At 29.1% G+C, this 11,613-nt stretch overlaps 1 protein-coding gene and 1 long non-coding RNA gene across 4 annotated transcripts; one reads left to right on the top strand and one right to left on the bottom strand.

Moving 5' to 3' along the window:
• Nucleotides 1–393: 393 nt before the first annotated feature.
• On the bottom strand, nucleotides 394–3,056 carry LOC115698822 (uncharacterized). Of its 3 annotated transcripts, none has more exons than XM_061102978.1 (5): nucleotides 2,609–3,056; nucleotides 2,280–2,488; nucleotides 1,746–1,853; nucleotides 765–1,403; nucleotides 394–538 (listed from the first exon to the last, which is right to left on the bottom strand). In XM_061102978.1, the coding sequence occupies exons 1-5, from the start codon at nucleotides 2,898–2,900 to the stop codon at nucleotides 506–508; spliced, it is 1,281 nt and encodes a 426-aa protein (XP_060958961.1). In that variant the 5' UTR covers nucleotides 2,901–3,056; the 3' UTR covers nucleotides 394–505. The 3 variants fall into 3 exon arrangements, 2 of the variants coding, with proteins under 2 accessions (XP_060958961.1, XP_030481873.1); XR_009684179.1 differs by having other exon boundaries at nucleotides 396–538; nucleotides 651–1,403; nucleotides 2,609–3,055; XM_030626013.2 differs by lacking the exon at nucleotides 394–538 and having other exon boundaries at nucleotides 593–1,403; nucleotides 2,609–3,055.
• A 7,166-nt stretch (nucleotides 3,057–10,222) lies between these two features.
• LOC133030075 (uncharacterized) lies at nucleotides 10,223–11,176 on the top strand. Its single transcript, XR_009683972.1, has 2 exons — nucleotides 10,223–10,784; nucleotides 10,958–11,176. It is a non-coding gene; the product is annotated as an uncharacterized LOC133030075 (long non-coding RNA).
• The last annotated feature ends 437 nt before the right edge of the window (nucleotides 11,177–11,613 follow it).

Here is an 11,613-nt window from a genome sequence, read left to right as displayed (position 1 = left end):
CAACAAACTGTATTAAAAAGGACAACTGGCAACAAGAGGTGCCAACTGGCTCTCTTTCCCCTTTAACTGCTACGGAAGATCCCCGGTAGTACATATGCAATATATATGTATAAAACAAACGCAATATTTGGCTGGCTCAAGTGGCTATAGGTGAATGTGTGTCTTGGAGGTCCTGGGTGCGAATCTTCGGTAAAATATGATTGTAATATTTAAACGCTTAAATTAAATTGAAAAAAAGAAAAAAAAAACAAAACAAAACAAATGCAACATTTAAAATTTCAATTGTTAACCACTTAACCTGTGCATTTTCAATTTATAACATTTCTCCGTGCCCCTCCTAACAATTTTACGTATTTATTCTTTATATATTATCCTAGGTTGACCTCAACGTAAGAGAAAAAAAACAGTGTATGAAACAGAGCTGTTCTTTACGGTGCATATATTTGAGAACCATAATGGATCTTGTATGATCTCTTTTTACTTTCTAGAAGATACCAAGCTGCCTCTAAAGAGAGTAATCAAAACTCCATTGCCACACCTACAAGAAAACATGTTAGATTTTGAACAATTTCTTTACCGAATATAGGCACGATAGTCACAAAGTAATATTAATTTGCATTATGGAAATGATTTATAAATCCAGTAATTACTTTACAAACTGAAGAATACACATTATGAAGAAAGAAATTTGTGAACATTAGTCAATCAGGACAGTCATCATCTACAATCTTTGCACCAGATCTTACTCGTCTATATGCTCTCACCCTGTTCGCTTGTACACTTGAAAGTTTAACCTTCACACTATTTCTTCTCCTCTCAACTTCTGTAACAAAATTCCTGCCAAAGGTTGGTTTAGTCCCCAAAGTTATTTCATCTCGCTCTTTCCTTTTTTGCTTTTGATGTAAGCTTTGGGTTGGCTGGTTTACCCTGCAAAGGCGGCCAAAGTAGTACATCGGATCAACATAGCAACATGATGATGACACAATGCCTTTCATGTTGGTTGGCTGAACAAGCTTTATAAACTTCTCTATCTCATGAAATGATGAGTGATCAGAGTAACCAACGGTATAAATGTATTTATGAAGCCTGATGGGAGATTCTGAACTTCCATTTGGCTTATTCATCTGGACACTTTCATTTCCAGCCCATTTACTTTTGTTGTACCGAGTAGTTAGTAGAGAACCAAAAAGATGGTCCTTTCTATCTGAAGGTTTCACCATCCATGGAAGACCAGATGGCATGATCCCAATAGTTGGTCGCATTGAATTCAAACCTTCTAAAGTTTCAATGCTAAAGCTGTAACGAGGAACAGCTCGAACTCTAGTAAGGGAAGTCTTAGTAGTAAATATCTCATCAAACCCTAGAAGATGCATGGTTTGCAAGCGTTCTGGCCATACCCAAATCTGGGAACAAGAGAACAAGAAACAGAGTGAACACTTGTAACTTTAATTAAGAACTCTAACAAATGAATACTTCAGACCGAAAATTTAACAAGTACAGGCATATTTTCATTGCAAGGCCCCTTAATCTACTAAGTACTGTACTAACACGATACATGTATAAAACAGGATGCCCAAAAGAGGAAACACTGCTGCAAGTCAAACTTCAAGCAAGAGAAAAAGAAAAGTACATAAATTAATTTGAGAAAATTCAAATTTTGTTTGTCTTTCTGCAAATGTTGTTCACATAGCCGTGACAATGAATGAATTAATAGTAGCTATGTTCATTGAGTGACTCATACAAACCTTTATCTTAAGCACCCGTGAAATGTGAAGCAAAAGATCTTCTTTCCCCAAAGAATCAATCCCAATGATGATATCATGGTCCGGATGAGAAGCAATTATATCAACAACCTGTAAGTGCATGCCCATTACTACAATTGGTAAGAAGTGGCTTGTAATTCTGATCATAATACTCCATTTATTTTGCAGGTCACCATGGGCTTATGATACTAAAGCCCAATTTAATTTTTCATTGGTACAACAAGAAATCAGACACCAATACATTTCAATAAATGTGCTTAAACAATTCCAGGAATCAATTCCATAAGATATCATAGTTCTAAAACAATTGGCCATGTCCATAAGAGAAAACACTATATTTGAAGTATTTTGGCAAGCTAATCACTATCAGCAAAACTAAAAATCAGCAAACCAAGAAACTAGCTAAAATGTTAAACCTTCAGTTTGGAAGGTGCAAATAAAGGATTTAGCTCTGGTTAGGACCTTATAGGTGCGTAATCTGTCAACCTACATATAGTACCATTTGAAAAGACACACCTGCTGAGCAGCAACTTCTCGTGGTGGGAAATCATATGATGGGTTGCAGTATGTATTATCCAAGTAAAGAATGTCAACCGCAGCATCATTGAGAGCATTGAGAAGCATGCTCCTTCCCATCTTAGCCCTGTCACTAGTTGCTTCCCATCGAAAATCACCAGTATACAGCAAACATCCAAAGTCTCCACGAAACAAAAACATAACAGCACCTGCTTATATTAACATGTTTAGTGTCCATGAAGCTCAATTCATACATATTCTCAACAAATTGTTTGAGGACTTTAATCAAACAGGTTCTGTGCAATCCAATTTGATCGTATAAAGAATACCAGGACAATGGTGAGCGTCGATAGCCATAAACTGGATAACATTCTTGGAACCGCTGGAAGGCGAAACAAGAGAAATGGAATGCCATGAACCGATTCGGATAATGCGAAGCAGAGAGAGGTCGAACTCGGGAAATTTGAAGGGGAAGAGCTTAGCGGTGAGGCGAGAGCAGAAAACTGGACCCTTTGCCCACGAAGAAGAAAGGCCTTTGGTGTGATCGGAATGGAGGTGAGTGAGGAAGTAGGCCTGGCTCTCTCCAGTCCACCGGTCCACTGATATCAGACCCTTTTCCATGACTGACGCGAAAAACTGATTCAGAATGCCATGGAAGGAGATTTCAATTTTGAACTTTGGGGAGAGACCATTTCCATTATTTTTTGGCGCCGAAATGTTTATAAAGCTATGGATAATTCTTTTTATTTTTTCTATTTTGTATTGATTTTTTGTTTGTAAATATTATTGAGTAATTTGCGGCGAAATTTTTTAATTTTTATATACTTAATCCCTTATGTTTTTTTTTTTTTGTGTTAAAATTCCTTTATGTTTTAATTTTAATATACTTAACCCCTTTATCTTTTTTTTTTCTTGGCAAAACCCCCCCTTCTGTTTTAGGGCCATAAATACAGATGAGGTGTTCCTTTATGCCTCCATTGTGATAGATATGATATGGCGGGTCCGAAATGACATAATAACAAGTTGGATAATGTGAATCAATGTATTGACTATATTTCTCACTCTTATGCAGATTACAAAGATTCTCTAATCCCTATTTCTTCCCCGAGCCCCCCCAAGACTAATTGGAAACCGTCCCCCCAAGATTGGATCAAATTAAATTGTGATGTTAAGGTTGGAGGGGAGCATATCTGCATTGCAGTTGTTGCTCACGACCACCTGAGCAAGGTGGTGTGGGTGGTTCTAGCCAAACTAGAGTTTTTTGACGCTCTTTGTGGTGAAGCTGTTGCGGTTTGCCTGGCGCTTGAGGTAGCTAAGGACAAAAGTCATTGGTTTATCCTGGTAGAAAGCGATTCAAAGATAGTGTTCAATACGCTCAATGGCCTCGAACCCCGATGAAAAATTGATAACTACGCTTGTAAAAGAATCGTTACTTCCTTTATTTCCTGCTTATTTTGTTTTACGGCTAGAACTTGTAACTTTTTGGCACGTGGCTAAATGGGCTTTTACCTATAATCACTATGGTCATATTGATGTTGCTACTAGTCTTATGAACACTTGTTGTAATGACCAAGAGGTCTAAATCTTTTATTTTATGAATGAACGTTTCCTTTCAAAAAAAAAAAAAAAAAAAAAAAAAAAAAACCAATTAAACTTCACTTTTATTTGTAAATTTATTTGAGTTATTAATTTTTTATATTGTGTCAAATTAGACTCCCTTATATACACTCATGTAGGTATGTTACATTTACATTGGTCCATGTAAATCATTAATTTGATATAATAATTATGATAATTTTAGTAAATTAATATAATATTAAAAAGAATATTTTATTTTATTAAAAAATTAATATAATAATAAATAAACTTTTTTTAGTTTAATTTTAGGTGTTGTGGTTAGAGTGAAAAGAATTTTTGACAATAAATTTAAAATCAAAATTTAAAATGCTCTAATAAATATAACAAATATTATTTGTTCTAATATACACGAACATATAAAATTTATTAATTTAAATAATAATAATAAATCTAATTCATTAATACTTTATCTTTTTAAATATATAAAATTAAATTTAGACTTGTATTATATATTTCATTTTATAAAATCACACTTTGTATTTATTAAATTATCAAAATTTTATCATAAACTAAATTTAAGCATATATTTTTTCCAATTTAAATTCTATTATATTTTTAAAACTATTTTTTTTTTATAAAAGTATTAGTTTTAGTCATTAACTTAATGAGAAATAACATATAAATGTTAAACAAAAATTTTTAATAAGTACACTCAGTGACAAATCTATAATTTTTATTTTGTGGGGGTTTATTTATCATTAAAAAATATTTATAATTATATTATAATCACTCTTACTAGATTTATTTAATTTTGTCAGAGCTTTTTTATTATTTTGGTCTATAATTATCAAATTAAAAAAATTACATTTAATTTTTTAAAAGACAATATTTTTGTTAATGGGACTATAGCCCCACATTGATAATAGTAGATCCGTCCTTCAGTACACTTTACATATAATATCTAGATATTATATAATATAGTAAATATCTAATTATATTTGAATTAGAATCCAAATTCAAATATAAATATCTAATACCTAAATAACAAATATCCGTTACATCTTTTATTTTAATTATTATCTTTTCAAATTAAACAATGATCCAACAATTCATGTAAATAATAATTAAAAGATAATTAGATTAATTTAATTTAAATTATTTTAACTAATAAAATACTTAAATTAAATTAATCATGAGCTTTTATATATCACCATACACGTCTAAATTGGACCTACGCGTGTGGGCCATATTTTAAGGTCCAAAATTAATTTTTCAATTTTGTCATAAATAAGATTTATTATTTATTCTACCAATAAATAACAATTGATTAATTCTCATTAATCTCTTATTTCACAAAAATTAAAATAATTATTATTTTCTCTAAAATAATATATTTCTCCCTTTAATGTTATCTAAGAATAATATTATATTTAATTAATTAATATATTTTTATCTAATAAAATTAAATAGTTAAATACTATCGATTATACAATTCATAATTAGCATAATTAATCAAAAAAATATAATTTCGTAAATTACTACTTTGCCCTTAAAAATTTATTTCTCATAAAAAATAATTCTTACTCGAAATTCATTCATTAAATAAAATATTTCCCTGTACAGTGTTGTATAGAGGTGACTCGGGGACCAGGGACTTATATTTCGAAGCTTCAATAAACCCATAGTTATCATCAATCTCATCAATAGAATAATTAAGTTTATTAATTCCATTATTACTCCACTATAATAGGATTACACTCTTTGACAATATAGAATTATATTTACAAAATTCTTGTAGTCTATTGACACTACAAGAATATTTGTTATTGCCGGCGTATTATTGCCGACGGAACTGACCCCCCGCTATTAATGGGGGTATTACCGCCGGAAATAATAATCCGCCGGTAATAACTATATAATAAACAATATATTAAATAAATAAATAATAATTTATTTTAAATTGATTATTACCGGCGGATTGGCATTAATACCGGCGGAATCCCGCCTCGAAAAAAGAGGGCGGGATTTTTACCGCCCAAAGTTTTGAATTAATTAATACCGGCGGGACCCGCCGGTATTAATCAGGGATTCTGACCGTTTTAATTAATACCGGCGGAACTCAATTAATACCGGCGGGTCCCGTCGGTATTAAAAATCTATATAAACCCCTTCCCATTTCAAAAAACTATTTTTGCCATTTCCCCACTCCCCACCTTCCCCCATTCCACCTCCCCCCTCCCCGTTTTCATACACATTCCGCTCCCTTCTCCGGCATTTTTTCCCCGACACTGCCAGTGCGCCGCCCGTCCACAACCAGTGCAGCATCCGTCCACTACCAGTGCACTGGTAATGCATTTGTTTTTCTTTTTTCTCTTTTTTACATATGTTTTTTTTTTCTTAATATCTAATTTTTTCTCCATCTTTAAAGTTTGGGATAAATAATCGATGGTAAGAAAATTTCTGAGTAAAACGCCTGGATCGGTTGGTGCTCTAAATATTTGGAGGTTAGTTCTTACAATATTTGTGTATATATCTCATAAAAATAATTTTTTTTTTCTGTAAAAAATATTATATATGTATGTATATTGTGTATTGTGAATGGGAAATGTGTTATATTTAAAAATTTTTACTTTAGTGTAATTTTAATTGTTGTTTTGTGTATACTGTATATATTATATATTTTGTATATATACTGTCTATTGTGAATGGAAAATGTGTACATATTGTCAATTTATACACAGTGTATACAGTATATACAGTACATACAGTACAGTATATACACTGTATATACTGTATATATAATATACACAGTATATATACTGTATATACACTGTCTATACTGTATATTTAATATATTGTTATATATATTATGTAATAATAAATGTAATTTATAGAGTTTAGTATTAAAAATTTTCAAGAAATTTTGTGTCATTAATATTTTACAATAATAAACAACTTGTAAATATGTATAAAATTGATATACAATTGATTATTTTTAAAAAATGTAATAAAAAAATTATGATAAATCTATATTATTGAAAAAAATACTTATAAGTAAAATATTTTTTAACATGAATGATATAAATGTAAATAAATATAATTAATTTTTATGAATATAAAACATAAAAAAATAAACTTTTTCATGTAAATTATTAAATAAGATTTTAAAATCTAAATTATAATTTTTTAATAATAATATTAATACCGGCGGACCCCACCGCTATTAATCCACCGGTATTAATATTATTATCGGCGGAACCATTTTCGTCGCTAATAACCACTTATAGCGACCAATTATTGCCGGCGGATAATTACCGGCGGATTCTGCCGGTATTAATTATTACCGGTGGTCTGGCCATTTAATACCGGCGGATGCCTCTGCCGGTAATAGACAAAATTGTTGTAGTGTGATATAATCAATATAAGCAGTTCACCCTCCAATTATTAGTTCATAATTAGAGTTGGTCAAAATACTATTTTACTTTTCTAATTATCTCTTTATTCTTTATGTACCATTACTTCAATGTGAACAATTAATCTATAACTTATTATAAATTTGGATCCAACTATTAGCACTCGTAGAATTAACACTATAAAGGAACTAATATTCGATCCGTTAGGAAAGCTTGAATTCTACTATTGTACATGTTTCCAACCACTTATCTTATTAAGCTCCTAAAACAGAAGTTGTAAGAATCATCTTTTCTGAGAAACTTTAACGAGTGAATCAAGAACTCAATGGACACAAATAGGAGTTCATGTATACTCAGGATTCAGGCTGATCTACTAATGATCATTATTGTGACATGAATAAATCTTTTATGGTAAATGTCATGTTAATGAAAGATGTTTATTACATATCGATCCAGTCATGCATAATCTAATTATACATAGTATCTTTACTACATGTCTATCTACATATGTGATCCGAATCAAAATCATACACACTAGATGTATAGTTTATAATAAATCGTACTTAGCAATTCTATATTGAAGATTCTCATTACTTTAGTAAACTACGGACTTATTTTATTCATATCATATAATCTTAATTCTCTTGTACATCCTTACAAGATTATATATGAATAAGAAATTTTTAGATATTTAATACTTATACTCTTATAATTAATATATCATGTATCTTATAATTGTATTTTATATATTATCTAATATATTATCCATTAATTGTTGGCTTTTAGGGCATAAATTCCAACAGTTTTTTTTTATTATTTTGGCTCCTTGGCTGCTTTAAAAGACATAAAAGAGGAGAGTAGATACTAATAACATAGCTTTATTTGTTTTGTTTAACTCTGGACCTTCTTATTTTGAGAGAGAATTAAGTTTTAGTTTCTTTTATATGTTTGATATAAGTTATGAATGCTTACAGAGGGTTTATTTATCTCTACACTTATTTCTAACATTTGTGTAGTAGGTTTTTATTCTTATTTTTATCCATCAAATGTCAAAGGGAGATATTGTAAAATTCTTTATTGGCATATTTGATAAAATAGATAAAAATTATGTGTGTAGTATTTTTGAAGTTGATTTTGTTTGTGCATTTATTACTTTTCAAAATATGTTTCTTTTCTTAGTGTAAAAAGTCGTTCAAATCAGTTTTGACTTTATTTGTTAATAAATATGAGTTTTATGATTTAGATAAAAATAGATATTAGTGTAAAATAGATAAAAATTATGTGTGTAGTATTTTTGAAGTTGATAAAATATGTTTCTTTTCTTAGTGTAAAAAGTCGTTCAAATCAGTTTTGACTTTATTTGTTAATAAATATGAGTTTTATGATTTAGATTATTTGGTATTATATTTTTATTTTTAAAGAAATTCATAATCATGTTTATTTCTTTTTTATAAATTTTTTTCTATCAAGAAACAGTTTATAGTTGTGTGAGTAAATGTTGTTAAAGTTTCCTTATTTGTTTATGGTAACTTTGTTGAAAATTTGTCCAGGTTCAAGGTACCTGTTTGAACGGATTGACTGCTTGTTTAAACAGATTCTGACTTTCCTATTTCGAAAGATTTTTTATTTATTGACCTGATTGTTTCTTGGTTATTTGACCACGACCCAGAAGATTAATTCTAAAGTATATAAATACACCCTTAGGTTGTTGATTTCCTTTATCTCTCTTGGTGTATCAATTCTAAAATTACTTTCAAATTTATAAAGAGTTTCTTTGTTGTGTGAAGAGATTGAGTCCAACAAGTTCTAAGTATTTTATTATTGTATTATTTCTTGTTGAAATTGTGCAGGTTAAACACCTTGGATATTGTTCATCAAGCTTTGGGAGAAGTCTTGTTCGTGAGACACTTTTTGAGAGGAATATTGTAAGTAAGTCACTCTTTTTGAGGAAGTGTGCAAGTGCTATGATTTGAAGGGAGTTTAAGGTCTAGGCACTTCAAAAATTTGATTAGAATGATAGATTACAACAGTTAGGGGTGTTCATCCAATTCAATCCGCACTATTTTACTCATAGTGCATCTGATCCGCAGTAAGTGCAAATTTTATATTTTCGATCCAATCTAATCCGCACAATAGCTCAAATTCAATCCAATCCAATTCGCAAAAGTGTAGATTGGATTGGTTATTTTGAATTGGTTACTTTTCAATATAAAATTATTTAATATTTATGAAATAATATTTTTTTTCACATAACTAGCAAGAAAATAAAATAAATTATTGTTATTTTATATCCCCAATAACAAACAACAAATTTAAAGGAAGAAAAAAAATTGTATGTACAAAGAAATGTTTAATTTTATAATTTTAAATTGTACGTAAAAAAAATTATATATAAGAATGGAATATACATTTGATCTATTATGTTTTGAAATATATTATATGTATTAGCTTTTTAAATTACTATTTTCTTTACATTAAAATATTAATTGTATATATAATATTTTTAAATTTTTTTATAAATATGTGTGGATTGGATTGGATCGGTTACTTTTATATGTCAATCAACATCCAATTATCATAAGTGCAGATTTTGAATTTTTCAATCCAATCCAATCTGCACAAGTGTGGATATCCGTACTTTGCGGATTGGATTAGATCGTACAGATTAGATTGGATCGACTATTTTATGAACACTCCGAACAACAGTTGCAACAAATTCAAAAAAGGAGTCTTTATTTATATAAGTTAATTTAGTTTTGTAATTACTTGAGATTTATCTAATAAATTTTATTTTCTGAGCGTATCTCCGTAAACCAAGAACAATTCAAAAGGATTACTAATAATACGTATAAAATATTGTGTGTCATTTTTGTTTCTATATTTTTACTTTTTATAGTAAATTTTTATTCTGTCAGATTCTATATCTGATAGAACAAAGTCAAATTCTGTTCAAACAATTTTATTATAGTTCTGTATTATTTTAATTATTCAATAATTTTACTTGATAATTATGAAAATGAAATTTCATTAACTTTTAAATCTTAACATCTAATCTAATTTAATTATAATTAAATATCTAATTTTTCATAATTTAATTAAATTTGATTGGTTCAGTTATGCATTTAATCTTTATCCATCACTATATAAGATATAAGATAAGATTATGAATAATGATAGTTCCATTTTAATAATAATAATAATAATAATAATAATAATAATAACAACAACGATAGTGTCTATACGTGTTATTCTTCTAGTGGCCTTTGTCATCAGTGCTTTTGGGGCAAACAAGACTTAAAACATGATAAGTTTTGACTTTATTAAACTTTATCAATTTTGTAGCCTTACATATATATAACTCATTTTACGTTCAACCTCCTTCAAAAGGCCACGTTGCACTATTGAATTTTAACATTTGTCTTAACTAAGTGCTTTATATATATGTATATGAGGATATTTCATGTATGCATTACTGGACATAAAAGCTTCGTTACAAGCAAAAGTCTACATCAAGGTGTGTTTTTCTATCTCCACGTTGGGTAGAAAAAGAAAATCTATATATTAAACATCTTTTGTTGATGGAAAATTTAGGTATATATTATACATCACAATCAAAAGAGTTGGAGTAATTGATGAGGTCCGTGGTTCCACAGATGTCTTTCATTTCTTTTTTGTGTGATTATGCAGGTGACGTTGTTTTCGTGTATTTAATTTAACGAGTGGCTGCAACCTGCAACAGCTATATGGCCAAGCCAACCATATTTGATAAATGTAAATATCATATATATCTCCTCAATAAGTGAGTATTGTTACGTGAAGGGTATAGTTAGCATAAGTATGTAAAATTATTTTACAAATAGAGAAGGAATAATAAAAATGAATTATAATTAGGAGTATTCTTATTGAGAGATTGCTATTGTCTCAAAAATGTGTTTCATTTGTCCTGTATATAAGAGCATCTTTAATGGTGCTCTTTATTTTTCTATTTAAATTTTAGCTAAAATAGTTGAAAAGAAATTAGAATAGAGAGCATTTTAATTATTCTTGCTTTTTCTACTTTAATTAACATTTGATTATGTTAATAATATTTTATAACTTAAATTTATTAAATATAAATTAATTTGTTGAAATAATGAAAAAAAGTAAGAGGTTTTTTCATTTTTATACTTCAAAATAGTTTTTTTTTTTGTATTTTTACAGAATTCTACATAGATTCTCCTATTGCAACTGGCGCTGCAACTTAAATTGTAACAAAAACTCGTACATAAATTCCTATTGCAACTAGCGTTGCAACTACTTTAGAAATTCAAACCGTAAATTTAAAAAAAAAAGTTAAAAAAAAT

Source organism: Cannabis sativa, chromosome 8, assembly GCF_029168945.1.
Source record: "Cannabis sativa cultivar Pink pepper isolate KNU-18-1 chromosome 8, ASM2916894v1, whole genome shotgun sequence".
NCBI lineage: Eukaryota > Viridiplantae > Streptophyta > Magnoliopsida > Rosales > Cannabaceae > Cannabis > Cannabis sativa.
This window is presented reverse-complemented; position numbering and strand designations above follow the sequence as displayed.

Coding starts and splice junctions, on each gene's coding strand:
- LOC115698822 (XM_030626013.2), bottom strand. CDS start 2,900: ATGGAAAAGGGTCTGATATCAGTGGACCGGTGGACTGGAGAGAGCCAG. Junction 1,854..2,279: donor GAGAAGTTGCTGCTCAGCAG/GTGTGTCTTTTC, acceptor ATGCACTTACAG/GTTGTTGATATAATTGCTTC. Junction 1,404..1,745: donor CACGGGTGCTTAAGATAAAG/GTTTGTATGAGT, acceptor TCTTGTTCCCAG/ATTTGGGTATGGCCAGAACG.